This window comes from Centroberyx affinis, unplaced genomic scaffold, assembly GCF_046629955.1.
Source record: "Centroberyx affinis isolate AG114_WGS23_722 - 3 ecotype Tasmania unplaced genomic scaffold, CSIRO-AGI_Caff_v1 ptg002502l_1, whole genome shotgun sequence".
In the NCBI taxonomy this organism is placed as follows: domain Eukaryota; kingdom Metazoa; phylum Chordata; class Actinopteri; order Beryciformes; family Berycidae; genus Centroberyx; species Centroberyx affinis.
The window spans coordinates 38,615-57,229 of NW_027280724.1; the positions used below are offsets into that span (position 1 = coordinate 38,615).

Sequence of the window (18,615 nt, forward strand, 5' to 3'; positions counted from 1 at the left end):
GCGTCAAATGACCCTGTGCAACGCTGATGTCACCAGCATCACAAAGTTCAGTTACAGCATTGATAAGTTAGCAGGCAAACAGGGAGATCGTTGAATGGGAGCGCATTCAACAAACAGCGGACAAGATAGATAAGTCTCCCTCCCTCCCTCTCTCTCTCTCTCTCTCCCTGTGTGTTTGGTGTGCATCTATTAGCTGTGATAATAAGGACAGGCATTGAATAGTGGGTGGGGGATCTGACATTAGGGAGACATTAGAGAGAGATAGGGAGATTCCTGTCCTGCCTGAGAGGGCCAAAGTGAAAGAGAGAGATTTGTGAGTGGAGGTGGAGTTAGATCAGGGGAGGGTGAGGCACAAGGGCTTGAACCATGTGCAGGGAAGCGAGTGGCTGGGAGAGACAGAGTTCAGATCCTGCACTGGCTTGGCAGTGAGGGAGTGAGGGAGAAAGAGAGAGTGGGTTGTAGAGAGAGAGAGAGAGAGTGACAGAGAGCAGGGGGGCGAGCAGGAGGAAGTCTGATAATCAACGTGGGAAATGACTGTGTAAATTGTTTGTCGCTGTTGCATCCAGAGACCGGGGCTGTTCTCAAACAGACATGAATGGTGGTGGCAGTAAACAGCGCTATGTGTCAACCTTCAGGATGCACATCAAGCCGCGCTGCAGCTCCTCTGCACAGGGGAACGGGCCAGGAACCAGCACCACCAGGACCTCTGCACCTATCAATGGCACAAACAAAGTTCCTGATAGAGGTAAGGGCTGCGTTTGTGTGTGTAGGCACATGCATGTGTATGAGAGAGAGAGAGGGAGAGAGAGAGAGAGAGAGAGAGAGAAAGAGATTCATAGAGTTTGAGAGTGTCTGTGTGTGTTCTGTTGGAAAGGGCTCAATTTGTATTTATCTTGTTGTTCATGTCAGCATTTTAAAAGACAAGTTAGAACCTGTCCCTGATAATGGCTGAACGCACAACAACCCCAAACCATGATAATTTTGCTTTAATTTCTTCCTGGTGTTAAGGAGATGTTATTTGTCAGCGCAATTGAGATCACACATTCAAAATGTGATACTGTTAAAGCTAATATCCGGTGTTAATGTTTGTCCTGAGTCTGTATGTCCAGAGGTCTGACTCTGTTTGTTATTGTTTATTTCATTGCTGAACTTTCACTTCCATGTCTGCTAAGTCTGACTAAGTCACTTTTCAGTTGCTGTTGAAGTCTAGGTGTTTTTTTTCCAGACAATTTCATTTCCTTTTAACAGCTTGAACACAAGGTATACAGTGCCTTGCAAAAGAATTCAGACTCCTTGACTTTTTGCACAAAATGCATGTTTGTTTGTTTGTTTGTTTGTTTGTTTGTTTTTTTTGTCTAGGCTCTATGCAAAGCATTCCATTCTGTCAAAGTGAAAGCAAATTTGTAGAAATGTATGTGAAAGTATAAAATTAAGATAATACAGAAATCTATTTTATTCAACCCCTTTGCTCTGGGCTAAACTGCCACATTAACATTGCTCAACATTTCTTATCATCTCGAATATCATATTTAGATTGTATTTAGTGGTTCTGAACAGTGTTTTCCTTTCAAACTTGTTTTTTCTATTTGTCTTTTTTGCTAACAAATCTGAGACCAGGTCCCTTCACTAGATCGTAATGGGGCTTACTGGGATTTTTAGGGTGCTGGCTGGACTTGAATGCCATCCATAAATGAACCATATATCCCATACTGTGCTTAATCATTCTGATGGAGAGTCCAGACTACACCCTAAAATCCCATTAAGATGTATGTAAGGGACTTGGTCTCAGCGTTGTTAGCTAGAAAGAGAAAAACATCCAGAATAAAATGGATTTACTGATGTACTGCACAACAAAATGTAAAAAATGCAAGATGTCTCAATATTTTTGCAAAGCACTGTATTTCTCATCTGTTCAGATTCTACTAATTTGCATTGGGCCTGTGGTTTTTGTCTTGATAGTGCATAGTGTTGATTTGCAACTGGAAAACAGGTTTAAAGTTTTGGAAAGCTAGATATAATATTGCTATCCACATGAAAAGTATGCCTGCTTAACCCTCTTATTTCAATGTCAATTTTCATCTGATACACACTATCACACTCATCGATGTGATACTTACATATGGGTAACATGACAGAACTGTGTTGCTGTTTGGTGAAAACCTCATATCTCCAAAATCAACTTTTGAGGAACTAAGACAAACAGTTTTGTTTTCAGCTTGACCGCCATGCATGCTTGAGTTTACCCAATGGGGTTTTGAAAGAGTTTCATAAGCAACGGGAGTGGTAGACTTTTCTCAACCCATAGAGGAGCATGTAATCCTTCAGTTGACGTTAAAACATGAAAATCACCAGAAATGGAGTTATGTGGTTTTCACATCACTGACCTGCTATATTGGGATATTGAATGCTTTGGTCCTGAGTGAGTCTGGTAAAAAGAAAAGGTCAAAGTGTCGCAAAGTGAAAGAGGTGTGAGAATCCACCCCTGTGTGTGTGTGTGTGTGTGTGTGTGTGTGTGTGTGTGTGTGTGTGTGTGTGTGTGTGTGTGTGAAGATGTGCAGCTCAAAGAAGGTGGCTTGATGAATCACCGTTAGTGCATTCTGACAGGTTAAAGACCAGTAGGTCAACGACATTGCCTGCCAGCAAACATCAGACTGTAAGGTGAATAATTCAGTATTGTGACACAAGGTTGGTGGTAAAAACACCCATTTTGTTAAATCATAACTAGCACATCTTATTGCTGAACACAATCAGACTTGCTCCAGTGCCACACAGCATTTAGTACATAGATACAGTCCAGTAGCTCACAGGCTTCTGCCATGGAGGGATTAATAAGGCCATAAGTGTTCTTGCACTGCAGGAAACACATGACATGCAAAGTCTTGTCATTTTTTTAAAGCATGCTTGGTCTTGAATAGATCCTGAAATACTGTGTAATTTGGGGTTTGTTGACACTGCTATTACCATTCACACCAGAAGAGTATGAGCCGTGTAATGCTGGTACTATACGAAGAAACAGTGGGCAGTTTGTGTGATGAATGCCATGATAAAGATTGAAATACTGACTAGAGAGATGTACTCACTATGGTTTCACAAACACCACAACAGCCCAGTGGCCTTATTTGCTTGAACTGTGTGTTTTATAGATGTCAAGGTAGAGGATTGGTGTCAGCGCTGTGGTTGTTTAGCAGTGAGGTGCTTAACACATATGCGTACACAGATGCAGTTCGCACATGAGAGCAAAGGAAGAGCAGAAATAGAGATGAAGTGGTGTGAACTGTTGGTCGTGGTGACAGTGAGACAGAACACCTGACTGTTTAAACTAACTGGCTGAGTGGATGGGAGACTGAAGACCTGTTTCACTTTTATTCTCTCCGTCGACACAACAGCGTGATTTTCCACTACAACAGTAACTTTGTTTTTCTTTGGAATTTCCTTTTAAGCAGATTCATGTCTCTACAGTATGTGGTAGTTTAAATGAACAGGTAACACTGCAGTGGGATAATGGTTTAGCGTTTGAATTACAGATATACAGGGTTGTGCAAGTGATGTGCAAGTGATGTAAGTGACATTTTGACTAAAAATTAGTATTAAATATCATTGGAAAGCTCTTGTTGAGCTCTATCTGATTGTCAAAAGAGCAGATTTGCAACCACAAACAAAATTAAATAAAGGGATAAATCCAAAACCCCATAAGTCTGGTGCAAAAATAACTGCATTTAACGGCCTTTTATAAAGTATCAATTTTCTGAATCTTAATTTGTGTAAAAATATGAATGAGTCCTATGTTATGTTTTGAATAAAAAAGATGCAATCATTTCAAATTCTGTTTTCTGTTTTCAAATTAGAAAAAGAGTCACTTACACCTTTGATATGTCTGACTCCTTCACCTCCTCCCTGCCCCTCTCCCTCCTCTTCAGGATCTCACAAACTCTCACCTCTCAGGAGTCTGGATCCACCCCTCTTCGTTGAGCCCATAGAGGACTGTTGCGTGGACGAAGGAAGTGACATCACACTGCGCGGCGTTGTCACTGGAAGTCAGCCAATCAGAGTGTCGTGGCTGCACAATGGTGAGCAGGGACAATTTGCACAGATGTCTCTCTGTACTTGCTTTGTGTCAGCTGCACATTGTGTTCTACACCTTGAGTGATGCCATTCCTACACCTTCCCTGAAAACAATATGATCTTAAAGGGGAGCTTATGTAAAGGAAATGTTTTCGCCTATCCATTGACAGAGGCAGTGCTCTCTCTCTCACAGCTCTTCTCTTTGCTGTTCTTGGATATTCACAACACAATTTAGGCCAGTGGAAGAGAGAGTTTCTAGTGTGGTTGTTTGCTCCTGTGGGCAGGTGAAGTGGCTCGTTTTGGGAAGCCTTCCTTCAGCGGCCGGGAGGTGAGTTTTGTGGTGAGGGAGTGCCTGCCGGAGGACGCCGGCGCCTACACCTGCTTGGCAGAGAACAGCGCGGGCAAGACGTCCTGCTGCGCCGCTGTGTTTGTCAGAGGTGAGACGGACATGGCACTCCCTGTGGGGACCGTTACATACATTTTAAACAGTTTATGCAGAGTGGGATTACATGATTTTGCGTCTATTTCATACACACTCTAAAATTACATTCTCAGCTGGAGATTTCCAGGTAGTATAATTTACATGGAATATAATCCGCTGCTATAGCCACAAATAGGGAAATAATGCAGGGATCCATCCTCATAAGAAAGGGCTAACCGCAGCAGTTAGAGTTTCATTTCTGATGAAACCTGTCCTGTGGTCTGTTGTCTCTTCTCCTTTCTCCTACTGATGGAACCAATCCAGACTTTGAGACTATCTGTGGGGTGCAGAACAGTATATCAAATGTCCCCGCTCCTGCATCCAAGAGCATCATGGAAAACGGAGGGTCACCACGGTCTCCCAAAGATGAGCTAAGGGACTTAAGAGGATCTAGCTCCCCTACAGTCTTTGATGGGCAGAGCCCAGCGGGACCTCCAAGAGGTAATGGGACAATCAGTCATCAATACTAAGGACAGTCTCATTTCACATATAAATACAAAGAATTTTATCATGTGTGACCACTGCTAGAGGTCCGGTCATTTCAATGGTTGTAAGTGCACATACAGTATGTCTTACTTTCACTTTATTCCTGGCAGAGCAGGATGTTGCACAGATGTATAGATGCTACATGTTTTACTATACTACAAGAAAATGTTTTTGCCCCTTTACCATTGTTGTCCATGTTCTTCCGGATAGCCAGGAAATCTTTTTTTTTTTTTTTTGAAAGGGAAATACATCATTTCCAGTCCATGTATGATTGGCTCTGAGGCATAACTTCAGCCAGTCAGGAATTATGTAAACAAATTTTGCTTCCGCAACAATGTAGCTTTGATGCGCCTGCTGAAAGCTTTCAGTCCCAACGCCATGTAAGGAAAGGGACAGTGCAGGGTGCAGTTAAACCTGGAGAGTCTGTAAGCTGATAGCCATAGACAGAACATGGCCACACCTCCATACACCCACTGCTAGCCTCTGCTTCAAAACTTACCTGCACTCCATCTCTCTCTGCAGAAGTCATTCCAAAGAGGAGAGCCAACTCAGGAACAGGTAAGAGACACACACTCACCGACCTTTCTCCTCGCTCACTACCTCTGACAACTGACCGAGCGATACACCTGTCTTTCCCTCACCTATTCATCCTCCCTCTCTCATTGTTCGATGGGATATTGTCTGGTCCGGTTGCTCCTGTTTCTATTGATGTTAATGTTACTCGTCCATTAGGCTCTGTTACTTTGCTTCAAATGCTGTAGTGGTTTGCCCCAGAGCTACACCTTCTTCTTTAGCCTTTGTCCTTGCTTTAATATTGTCTGGCTGTAAGCTATTGTGCTCCCATAGTGAGGGACTTTACTCTGGGCTTTGCCTGGTATAGTTGCTGACCTGAGGGTGGGTGAGCGTATTGCATGGCAGCAATAATAAAAGCATGAGAAGTGCAGATAATTAGTTCTGCAGGTCTGCTATGTGTGCAGAATATAAAGAACATGTCATTTTGTCACAACACTGAGGAAAATTTATTTGTTTTGGTATTGATTCCTACAAAGGAGGATTATGGTTTAAATTAGAAGTAGTGATGGCTAGACAGGGCATTAAATCAAAGGCTGTTTAACGTCAGACTGGCCCATGTATCCTGTAAAGAAGGTACACTGTAGACACTGAAGCCATTTAGACATAATGGGGTTTTATCAGATTGCCTCCAGTCAAATCCACCGTACTGATGCTACAGTATTTGAATAATGACCAGTACCTTTAAATGGAATTATCTAGTCTAATGTGATGGTATGGTCATATGATATGACTTTGGGATACACAGTATGACTCAAAATGTGTGTCATGCCTTTGCTGTTTGTTCCCTTTAGGGCTATTGGATTAAGTAAATTGTTCTTAGTGTGTTTAATGTGTGTATACTGTTGGACTGGGTCACGTAGGCATTTTCAGTGGAAAGTTGAAATAGTTGAACACACTTGATTACACAAGGACTGGTTGTGCTTATATGGGCTAGGTCATCTGTGTTTGGTAATTCAATTCTGTCTTTGTTTTCATTTGAGACACTAGATCTGCCATGGGCTACTCCTTCAGGAAGGAGTAACACACTCCCAGATACCATACAATACAGCACAAACCCCATGAAATCTCATTGTGCATTAATATACAAGTAAAAACTGAAGTACATAAACTATACGCTCCCACTGCCACTGCCACACACACACACACACACACACACACACGTTTCTACAGTTGATATCTAGCAATTTGGATTAAAAACACGTCATATATCTGTAGTTACAGGAGGAATTCTAGTTGTCTTTTGATTAAGTGTTGAGAGTCAAAACCCTTACATTATTTGCCTTGTCCTTACAGGTCCAGCACTACATTTTGAGAACCCACCACAGCACCTCAAGGTGAAGGTGGGAGAAACTGCTCGTCTGACGTGTTATTTCACTGGCAGCCCTCCTGTAGTGTCCTGCTGGATCAGAAACAAAGAGCAGGTACAGTAGGCTTACTGCTAGTATCTAGAACTAAGCAACATTATACAATATATCCAGTTTCTTCCACCCCATGTCCCCCCCCCATACACACACAGATACACACACACACACTCTCTCTCTTTGTCTTCTGCAGATAGTGGATGGGGCAGAGCTGTGGGCAGAAAATACTGACCGGAGCAGTACGCTGGTTATAGCAGAGGCTAAACCCCAGCACACAGGACGTTACACCGTTGTCGTGAAGGATCGCAAGAGCTCAGCGCAGCACACGCTCACCCTCTCTGTCATAGGTAAGGCATCACTTCTTCTGCAGGGTCAGGAGCTGTCAAGGTATACCCAAAGCGAAGCGGTTGCAGTTCTCCATGCAAATTAATTTATCATCCTGGCACCAGAGAAGCCACAGCCCCCTGCCTCCTGCCCTGTGATCTCCCCCGCCTCGCCCAGCAGCCTGGTCCTGTCCTGGTCGGGCCCCTGCTACGACGGAGGCAGTGCCGTTCTGGGTTACGTGGTGGAGGTGAAGAGCCGAGGACCCGCCGGGCCCGGGGACTGGAGCGAGCTGACCGCCCAGTGTAAGAGCACATCGTACAGGGTGTGCTCTGGGCTGCGGCCTCAGGAGGACTACTGTTTCAGAGTGAGGGCCTACAACGCCGTGGGGGTGAGCGAACCCAGCCCGGTGTCACCGGTGGTTAGGATGGAGCAGAAAGGTGAGATGAGGTCGATTATTGCACGATTAGTCGAACATGATCCATTTCTGCCCATGTCAGACAGCTAACTTACAGCCAATGTGTGTAGTTTCAGACAAGCCGCAGGAGGAATCCCCTCAGACATATACGTGTGTCACTATTGACTCTACCCACAAAGTCACGGATCACTACAATATGCTGGAGAAACTGGGAATGTGAGTATCTGTCAGGACAAACTGCACGTGCCAAAGCATAAAAATAAACAAAAAAGAATATTCACACAAGCAACAGCATGAAACACAACAGCTCACAGTCAAGTTTTTCAAGTAGCGGCAAATATTGTCTTCCTCAGAAATGAGTGGACTGGATAAGCGAGCTTGATATGCATATCTAAATTAGATTTCTGAGGAAGAAGACTTAGTTCGCAAGAGTTGAACTCCTTGCTTGCCAAGAGTAAAGTAACAAGGATTAAAATAGCAAAACATGTAGAGACACAGTTCTCTCCCTAGAAAACAGCACTCCGGCATGATCTGCAACAGTCCTAGACTGAGGGGAGTTTGAGAACGACAGACAGTGGCTGCAGTTAATAATAACACACGTCAGGTCCTCTTCACTGTGTTTTACAGATCAAGGGCACAGCCTACTAAAAAGAATAACAGATTTGCTGGGTTTGATTATGTAATGATTATTCACCCTCCGTCTGTTGAAACTCAAGGAATGGCCATTGTGCTGGGCTCAATTGACTACACTACCAAATTTCTCAGGCTCTGTGGATGACACATGTCCCATAACCACATTCTCGATCTGAGAATAACAATCAATGCCATTTTGTGTCCTCCTTAGATAAAGCAACTTAGTTCTTTATCTTGACCTTTAACTTGACTAACCTCTCCTCCTCTTCTTCTTTAGGGGAAAGTTCGGCCTGGTCTTCAGGCTGACCCACAAGGAGACGGGACGTGTGTGTGCTGGGAAGTTCTACAAAGGCCGCCGTGCCAAGGAGAGGGAGGCCGCTCGCAAAGAGATAGAGCTGATGAACTTCCTCCACCACCCCAAACTGGTTCAGTGTCTGGCGGCATACGACACCAAGCCTGAGATGGTCATGGTCATGGAGTTGTGAGTAGCTATATTATCATGCAGAAACACAGGCAAGTGTAAGCCATGAAGGGTTGAATTCTTACAGCACCTGTGTATCCTGGTTGTATAGTATAGACTAGAATCCAAGCTTGCTGTGTTAATCTGTCACTGTGTTTGTCTGCGTCTGCAGCATTGCAGGCGGGGAACTGTTTGAACGTATTGTGGATGATAACTTTGAGCACACCGAGCCTGCCAGTGTGCACTACATGCAGCAGATCCTGGAGGGGATCGCCTACATGCATCAGCAGAACATCATCCATCTAGACCTTAAACCGGAAAACATTGTGTGCGTTGACCACACCGGCACCTCCATTAAGATCATTGACTTTGGATTAGCTAGCAAGCTGGGTAAGTGAAGCAACGGGGAAAAGCCTGTGCGCATAGCTACTTTAGGCTTGGAAAGGATAGACAGTTTAGATGTAAATACCAAATGATGTATTTTATGTGTTACAGACCCCAACACGCCTCTGAAGGTGATGCACGGGACCCCAGAGTTTGTGGCCCCTGAAGTGATCAACTATGAGCCTGTGTGTTTGGCCACCGACATGTGGAGCATTGGGGTCATCTGCTACATATTGTGAGTTCTCGCCTGCTTCCTTCTGCATTAGAAACGTCACTGTCTGACACTATGACTGGAAAACACACATGAAAAAAGTACATCAAACTAAGATGCTGCCATTTTAATACACCTGGACCCATCAAAATCAAACGCTAAGAGTAGGAGTGTTGATCTTGGATAACTGACCAAATCCCCTTTTCCCCCATTTTGTCTTAGTCATAAAGGCCTGAATCAAAAATTGACTAGATCAACACTTTGAGCAACTTGATAAAATGTGGGAACTGATCGGATTGTACTTGTCATGATGGGTTGATTGCCTGTTTGTTTGGGAAATGTGGACGTTTTATGCCACCTAGTGGACTTAGGTGGGTATTGTCACTTAATGGCCATGGCCTGTGTGTATGTCTCTCTCTCTGTGTGGTCTTCAGACTCAGTGGCGAGTCTCCGTTCCAGGGTAACAGTGATGAAGAGACCCTGAACTCGGTGACAGCTGCCCAGTGGGAGTTTGATGAGGAGAGCTTCGAGGAGATCACAGAGCAGGCCAAAGATTTCATCAGCTCCCTGCTCAACAAGGACACCAGGTGGCATCAGTGCATCTGTACAATAGCCAATGCACAGCCCCAAATATGCCCCACCTCTAACCCACTGTGTCCTTTCCCAGGCGGAGGATGTCCTGTGAAGAGGCCCTTGCCCACACCTGGATGGCAACATTTGACTCTGGAGACCCCAGCACCACCAAGAGCCTGTCCAAGGAGAAGATGAAGAGGTTCCTAGCTAGGCAGAAGTGGAAGGTAACATACTATCTTAGCACTTGCTACTGGTTTGTATCACATCTGAGTTTTGATGAAATGGTCTTCTATTACAGACTTTTCACTTTTTTGCCTCCTAGAAAGCAGGCAAGGCCATGCTGGCCCTCAAGAGAATGGCTCTGCTGTCTAAAGGAGAGAGTCCTGGATCCCCTACCAGCCCTGGAGAGGGTGAGAGACTCCCATTCTTTAATATTTTCTCCTTATCAGGCCAAACCATTTCAGTTTCTCAGTCTGAACTTGCTGTATCATCACTCCTGGGCTGTTACCCCCTTTGTTCTACTCCCTCCTGCCCCAGACTCCCCCCTGACCCCGGAGGCAGAGCATGCCCTGCAGTCTCTGGAGCTCAAGATGCAGGAGCCTCCCCAGTTCTCCCAGAGCCTGGAGGACCAGACGGTCGCACAGGGATCCAGTGCCCGCCTCTCCTGCCACCTCACAGGTACACATGGGCTTAATCAAATAATTTCATGTGACGCTTGATCAAGTTACATTGGTGTAATCAGAGGATTTACACTGGTTTTCAGTCTGGGCCATTGAATATTTTTGGAGTCCAAGGTTAACTATGGTTAACTCCCCCATTCAAGAGCACCCCTGCTTTACCAAATATGCCATTTCAGTCTCAGCCTCATGTGTCCATTTCTTTGTGCTCCATTTCAAAAGTTCTTATCTGACTGTGCATCCTGTCTCTTCCTTGCTCTGTCCTCAACCTTCCCATCTCCTGTCTTGGCAGGATACCCTGATCCAGAGGTGGTGTGGCTGTGTGGGGAGGAGCCTGTGGCCGAGTCGTCCAGAGTGCAGATCGAGTATGAGGAAGATGGCCGCTGTACCCTGGTCTTGGCCAGAGTTGGCCCAGACGACGCCAACGTTTACACCTGTAGAGCCACCAATGACCATGGGGAGGCATTCTGCTCTGCAAAACTCATTATGAAAGAGTAGTTTGATCATATCTGTGAATGCATACTACAGCATATAATGCAGATATGCAAGAATTCATAGACTCCAGTGTCTGTGGATTATATTTTCAAACATAATATTCTTGAGTGCTTTGAACTGTTTTGTACATTCCTGTTTTTGACCTTTAATACAAATGGGAACCACAACACTCTGATGTACGCAAGAAATATTTCTGCATGTGATGCTGTAGAAAATTTATTGACAGATGAATATTGTTACAGAGATACAAGCATTGCATAGATAAAGCTTGGTATTTCTTTATATATCCAGATATGGTTAGTAGACTGTCCTAAACAAATTGCAGTATGAATAAAATGAGATATTCCTTTTTAAACGCACAAAGACCCAGCCAGACCTTAATTCATGTTGTCTGAATCACGCTGTGAAGAGCAGAAAACCACTGAAGGTGTTGTAGTTCATGCCATCATCATAGATCAGCCTGTTTGCCTGGAGCTCTACGTAAACATGGTCTCCCGGCTCCAAGAGGACGACCACAGCGTTGCTGCCCATGTCGTGTGAATCAGACCCTGTGGTGTCCCACACAGACACCAACCTGTCACCATTCTTCATGAGGCTCACAACAGAGTTGGGAGGGGCACTAAGGTTGTTGAACATTGAGAATCGGAAGAAGTACATTCCCTTGACCGTTGCAGAGAAAATACCTGCCAAAATAATAAGACTGGTTTGAATTTCACAAGCTTTCATTTCTTTTTATTCTCTCTCTCTCTCTCTCTCTCTCTCTCTCTCTCTCTCTCTCTCTCTCTCTCTCTCTCTCTCTCTCTCTCTCTCTCTCTCTCTCTCATCTGTGTGCAAACACACATGCACACAGATACACACACTTTAAATACCTGTTGCAGGATTGTAGCAACTGCCAATGTTGGAGAAGACCTTCTTGTACTTCAGTGGGGTAGCAGTGGTGAAAGGGCCAGTGTTCCCAGAGCCAGACTCCAAGAGAGCTGCAGAAAAGGCCACCTTAGGCTGGCCTGGAGGTAACAAATTACCGCAAATACATTATCAGTGGATATTATTTATAAAGACATATTATTCATTCCAAAAAGACATGTGCTATGCCGTGTTTTACCTCCGATCAGGGAGTGCAGCTCCAGTACATCTTTCTCAGTTTTTTGCAACTTGGTCTCCAGGAGTGTAATTTTGTCCGCCATGCTCGCCACTTTCTCTCCCACAGCTCCCAGTGTCTGTGCTATGGAGACGAGGGAGCAGGTGTCAGAGCAGCTGGTTGACCCTGTGCTCTGACTGACTTTATTGCGGTTTTCACTAACTTGCACTTCACATAGACAGCAGCAGAGCGCCAGCATCAGGACTGCAATCTTCTTCATCCTTATGGTGTTGAAATCTCTCCTGCTCTGAGGTCTCTCTCTGCCCAGTTTTTTATCTTTGTAGGACATCTGACACTGTGCATAGACAATGTTTGATTGGCAACAATGACCAGTTTCAGGAAATGGCTTCTCAAAATACATGATGTCTTTACTGAGGTCTCATGGGGAAAGTTAGGAAAACACACTACTTCAACAAAAGAAAGAGAAAAAAATGGAATGATGGCTCTCCCACAAAGAGGTGAAAAATCAAACATTGATTTGTTTTATGTTTTATGGATCACATTAATCACAAATCACCCTCCTTGCCTCCCTCTTGTAATGACTTAATGGATAACTTTTGAGTAAAGTTAAGCTGTTGGGCTGTTGAGAGTTAAATACTGAAGCAGTGCTTGATTCCCTCACGGTGGCAAGAAGCTTATTCCGGAGTCTTCTGAAAAGATTTGATTGTTTTAATTTTTATTTAATTTGACTTTTGTATTTAAGTGGTGCATGGTATTGGTATTAGCTGTTTTCATACAGATTACTCATATGCTCATCTTCTTTTGGATGTGCATTAGTACGCGTAAATGTAATGACTACAATTTGTTGAACTGGACTCAGGAGTCATTACTGAAGGAATGAATCAAAAATTAGTCTCACTTTTAACGTTAGCGGTATGTCATTTTCAAAGCCATTTGTTTACAATTTCTCATAGGTCTGCAAATGAGAGGCATGTCTGTATTTGAGAAAGCATTGAGCAAGCCAAGTGGTGCTGGAATATGTCTTGTATTTCTGTTATATGGCCAAGCATAAGAGGATGAAATGTCTGTGTTGAAAGGCGAGTTCAGATTGGATCAGAGTGTGGTGGTATTACATTATCCATTTGTTTTCACAGATCTACATGTTAAAGTTGTTAGTATACAGTTAGTGATCTCTCCATTTCACAATATGATCATCAAGGAGCAACACAAAAACTGTCACTTCACAGTTATATGTCAGGTCAAACCAGTTGTGTGACAGAAATGATTCTCACTTCCTACTTCACAGCTTTTCGATTATGAAACTTGACAGAGTTTCATCTTTCGTCTTCAGTATTGCACATCAGCAGGGTCTGTAATTTGAGGTTGAGAGGATTGTTTATTTGCTTATTTAAAGTGTATGTACTGAGGGTGGGTGGACTAGAAATAGGGTGCTATCTGTGACTACAGTGGGTCTAGTTGCCTCCAGAGCAATTACATTTGTAGCACACAAGTGTGAGATGCTGGATTCTCAATACTTCAATGATGTGGTAAAAACATCATAAAGGCTAGAAAAACATATCAAGTGAGATTCATTAACATATCAATTATGATTGATCATCTGGTGGTGATAATCTCAAATCACCACCACCATTTATAAATCCCCCATAAGGCCGATGGAACTATACTGTATTTAAAAGGGAATTGGAAATGAGATTGACGGTCATTACTGTGTTGTACAAACTTCAAAGTCTTGTGTGATGACGACTGTCATCCTAGAAGACATCACCACTGTTGAGAAAGAAATTCTGCATAGGTGAAGGCAGTCCTTCATAACTGTTTTGTTGTAGTGGTAAAAATATTCCCTGCTATGAGGAATAATTAGAATAATAAATAAAGCTTTATGGCACAATAACCTTGTGCTATGTGGAGACATTATGCTGCAGTTTTCTTCATTTTGGCCAGATCCTGTACATGCCTGTCTCTGCTGAGAAGCATGCAGAAATAGACTTAATGAAGGCCAGAGGTGGAAAGTGAGTACATTTACTCAAGTACTGTACTTAAGTCCAGTTTTAAGGTGCTGGCACTTTACTTGAGTATTTCCATTTTGTGAGACTTTATACTTTTACTCCACTACATTTCAGAGGGAAATGTTGTACTTTTTACTCCACTACATCATTTAACTGATGGATGTAGTTACTAGTTACTTTGCAGAATAACATTTTACAGGCAAAACATATAATAAGCTCATAAAATATGTTGCATTGTTAGAGTTTAAACTCCCCAACAGTATATGGAGCAGTTAGACCTACTACGTTAAAATACTTCTTAAAGGTTACTGCATCAGTAATTTAACACTCTGGACGGGACCATTGTTCAGAATGAGTACTTTTACTGCTAATACTTCTATACTTTTACTTAACTAAACTTTTGAATGGAGGACTTTTACTTTTAATGGAGTATTTTTCCATTATGGTATTACTACTTTTACTTAAGTAAAGGATTTGAGTACTTTTTCCAACACTGATGAAGGCCTGTGGCCGAGTCGTCCAGAGTGCAGATCGAGTATGAGGAAGATGGCCGCTGTACCCTGGTCTTGGCCAGAGTTGGCCCACACAACGCCAATGTTTACACCTGTAGAGCCACAATGACCATGGGGAGGCATTCTGCTCTGCAAAACTCATTATGAAAGAGTAGTTTGATCATATCTGTGAATGCATACTACAGCATATAATGCAGATATGCAAGAATTCATAGACTCCAGTGTCTGTGGATTATATTTTCAAACATAATATTCTTGAGTGCTTTGAACTGTTTTGTACATTCCTGTTTTTGACCTTTAATACAAATGGGAACCACAACACTCTGATGTACGCAAGAAATATTTCTGCATGTGATGCTGTAGAAAATTTATTGACAGATGAATATTGTTACAGAGATACAAGCATTGCATAGATAAAGCTTGGTATTTCTTTATATATCCAGATATGGTTAGTAGACTGTCCTAAACAAATTGCAGTATGAATAAAATGAGATATTCCTTTTTAAACGCACAAAGACCCAGCCAGACCTTAATTCATGTTGTCTGAATCACGCTGTGAAGAGCAGAAAACCACTGAAGGTGTTGTAGTTCATGTCATCATCATAGATCAGCCTGTTTGCCTGGAGCTCTACGTAAACATGGTCTCCCGGCTCCAAGAGGACGACCACAGCATTGCTGCCCATGTCGTGTGAATCAGACCCTGTGGTGTCCCACACAGACACCAACCTGTCACCATTCTTCATGAGGCTCACAACAGAGTTGGGAGGGGCACTAATGTTGTTGAACATTGAGAATCGGAAGAAGTACATTCCCTTGACCGTTGCAGAGAAAATACCTGCCAAAATAATAAGACTGGTTTGAATTTCACAAGCTTTCATTTCTTTTTATTCTCTCTCTCTCTCTCTCTCTCTCTCTCTCTCTCTCTCTCTCTCTCTCTCTCTCTCTCTCTCTCTTTTTCTCTCTCTCACACAAACACACATGCACACAGATACACACACTTTAAATACCTGTTGCAGGATTGTAGCAACTGCCAATGTTGGAGAAGACCTTCTTGTACTGCAGTGGGGTAGCAGTGGTGAAAGGGCCAGTGTTCCCAGAGCCAGACTCCAAGAGAGCTGCAGAAAAGGCCACCTTAGGTTGGCCTGGAGGTAACAAATTACCGCAAATACATTATTAGTGGATATTATTTATAAAGACATATTATTCATTCCAAAAAGACGTGCTATGTCGTGTTTTACCTCCGATCAGGGAGTGCAGCTCCAGCACATCTGTCTCAGTTTTTTGCAACTTGGTCTCCAGGAGTGTAATTTTGTCCGCCATGCTCGCCACTTTCTCTTCCACAGCTCCCAGTGTCTGTGCTATGGAGACGAGGGAGCAGGTGTCAGAGCAGCTGGTTGACCCTGTGCTCTGACTGACTTTATCATTAACTTGCTCTTCACATAGACAGCAGCAGAGCGCCAGCATCAGGACTGCAATCTTCTTCATCCTTATGGTGTTGAAATCTCTCCTGCTCTGAGGTCTCTCTCTGCCCAGTCTCTCCCTTTATAGGACATCTGACACTGTGCAAAGACAATGTTTGATTGGCAACAATGACCAGTTTCAGGAAATTCCCACTCAATATAATTGATGTATTTACTGAGATCTCATGGGGAAAGTTAGGAAAGCACACTCTTGTGTAAAGTTAAGGTGTTGGGCAAGGCAAAGCAAGGCAAGGCAAGTTTATTTATATAGCACATTTCATACACAATGGCAATTCAAAGTGCTTTACATAAAAGAAAAATAAAGACATAGGTATAAAAAGTGAAAGTGCATCAAAATCACATGCAAAAAGATAAAAAGAAAATATAAAAGATAAAAGAATAAATATTCCAGTGCAGACGAGTGTTGCCTTAAATTTCTTAAAAAGCCCTGGTGACCATAACTTACTTAATACCTTTTTTTTATTTCATTTTTTTTATTTTATTTCTTTATATATTTCCCTCCCCTTTTATGTATTTACTTATTTATTTATTTATTTTTTAGTTTGTTCATCGGTATGTTGTTGTTTCTTAATCTCTCCTCTTTTTGTTGTAACTGTGAAGCTCCATGAGTTGTATTGAGATGTACCTGTGTTTTGTATGTGATATGCTACCATACCGTATTTGATTGGTAAACCCGGAAAACCCATATGTGGTGGAAGTTTTCTGTAATAAAGAGACTTGGAGATGAAAAGTTGTCTTTCTGTCATCTTTACTGCTTGCAAGCAAGGCGCAATGCCCACCCAATGAATGTGTGAGACAAAGAGCGAACCAATGTGTTTTGTCCACCCTTTCTATAATCATGTAGTAAAGATAAAAGATTTCCAGTGCAAACAAGGACCAATTCACCTAGCCAATGTCTTATCTGTCTCAGGTCAGGTCAAAGGCATGAGAGATGTGCTGAACAGCAGTTTGTACATTTCCACACAGAGATGAGCTCTCATAATAATACAACGTGAGTACAGTACAGATATTAAAGACATAAAAGAGTATAATAGTGTAATTTCCTCCACACCATAAATAAATCATTAAAAAAAAGAAAAGAAAAAGCCCTGGCGAACAGAAAAGTTTTAACCCTGATTTAAAACATTGTAAAGTGGAGGGCAGACCTCAGATTTTCTGGGAGTTTGTTCCAGGCATGAGGAGCATAAAAACTAAAAGCTGCTTCTCCATGTTTTTTTCTGACCCTGGGAACAGTAAGCAGACCAGCACCTGAAGACCTGAGGGGTCTAGCAGGTTCATAATACTGAAGGAGATCAGAAATGTATTTTGGTCCTAAACCATTTAGTGCTTTATAAACATGCAACAGAATTTTTTTTTTAAACTCAATTCTTAGGCACACAGGAAGCCAATGCAGTGATCTCAGCACTGGAGTGATGTGGTCCATTTTCTTAGTCCTGGTTAGAACCCTCACAGCAGCATTCTGGGTGAGCTGCAGTTGTCTAATAGCTTTTTTAGAGAGACCCGTAAAGACACTGTTACAATAGTCAAGTCTATTAAAATAAATGCATGAATGAGTTTTTCAAGGTCCTGCTTGGACATTAATTCTTTAATTTTTGCGATATTTTTAAGGTGATAGTAGGCAGATTTTGTAATTGTCTTTGTCTTGTCTTGGCTATTAAAGCTTAGGTCAGAGTCCATAACTACCCCAAGATTTATGACTTGGCTTTTAGTCTTCAGTGAGAGGGATTCAAGGTGAGCACTGACTTTAAGTCTCTCCTCTTTGGCACCAAAAACAATTATTTTGGTTTTATCTAGTTGCAGAAAATTGTGGCACATCTAGTCATTGATTTGTTCGATTGGATCATAGTCATCTGTTGATAAAGCTATGTAGATCTGAGTGTTGTCTGCATAATTTTGATAGGAAATACTGTTGTTTTGCATAATTTGAGCTAGTGGGAGCATGTAAAGATTGAACAGAAGAGGCCCAAGAATTGACCCCTGGGGAACTCCACATGTAATTTTTGTTCACTTAGATACGCAGTTACCAATAGATACAAAGTAGTCTCTGTCTTGTAAGTAAGATTTAAGCCAGTTTAGGACCGTGCCAGACAACCCTACCCATTTTTCCACTCAGCCTACCAGTGTGTCATGGTCTACTGTATCAAAAGCAGCACTAAGGTCCAGTAAAACTAGAACTGAGATTTTTCCGCAGTCCGTATTAAAACAAATGTCATTTAAAACCTTTACTAGAGCGGTCTAAGTGCTGTGGTGGGTGCTTCATTTGGATGTGCATTAGTATGTGTAAATGTAATGGCGATTTGTTGAACTGGACTCAGGAGTCATTACTGAAGCATTTTCTACACTTCACTGCCATTACAGAAATGACCAAAAGATTTTTAAAAC

The 18,615-nt window shown here is 42.6% G+C and overlaps 3 protein-coding genes across 3 annotated transcripts; 1 reads left to right on the forward strand and 2 right to left on the reverse strand.

Annotated features, from left to right (window-relative positions):
• Positions 1 to 436: 436 nt before the first annotated feature.
• Positions 437 to 11,498, forward strand: mylk5 (myosin, light chain kinase 5). The gene is made up of 17 exons (XM_071534224.1): positions 437 to 745; positions 3,918 to 4,067; positions 4,347 to 4,499; positions 4,808 to 4,984; positions 5,552 to 5,587; positions 6,896 to 7,023; positions 7,157 to 7,310; positions 7,413 to 7,724; positions 7,813 to 7,918; positions 8,613 to 8,816; positions 8,968 to 9,185; positions 9,291 to 9,414; positions 9,825 to 9,977; positions 10,058 to 10,187; positions 10,286 to 10,373; positions 10,501 to 10,641; positions 10,933 to 11,498. The coding sequence occupies exons 1-17, from the start codon at positions 592 to 594 to the stop codon at positions 11,136 to 11,138; spliced, it is 2,634 nt and encodes an 877-aa protein (XP_071390325.1). The 5' UTR covers positions 437 to 591; the 3' UTR covers positions 11,139 to 11,498.
• Positions 11,499 to 11,526: 28 nt separating this feature from the next.
• Positions 11,527 to 14,055, reverse strand: LOC139656631 (cerebellin-1-like). The gene is made up of 3 exons (XM_071534225.1): positions 12,238 to 14,055; positions 12,005 to 12,139; positions 11,527 to 11,818 (listed from the first exon to the last, which is right to left on the reverse strand). The coding sequence occupies exons 1-3, from the start codon at positions 12,632 to 12,634 to the stop codon at positions 11,532 to 11,534; spliced, it is 819 nt and encodes a 272-aa protein (XP_071390326.1). The 5' UTR covers positions 12,635 to 14,055; the 3' UTR covers positions 11,527 to 11,531.
• Positions 14,056 to 14,586: 531 nt separating this feature from the next.
• Positions 14,587 to 16,916, reverse strand: LOC139656632 (complement C1q-like protein 2). The gene is made up of 3 exons (XM_071534226.1): positions 15,991 to 16,916; positions 15,760 to 15,894; positions 14,587 to 15,587 (listed from the first exon to the last, which is right to left on the reverse strand). Exons 1-3 carry the CDS (start codon positions 16,235 to 16,237, stop codon positions 15,301 to 15,303), a joined length of 669 nt encoding a protein of 222 aa, XP_071390327.1. The 5' UTR covers positions 16,238 to 16,916; the 3' UTR covers positions 14,587 to 15,300.
• Between the last annotated feature and the right edge of the window lie 1,699 nt (positions 16,917 to 18,615).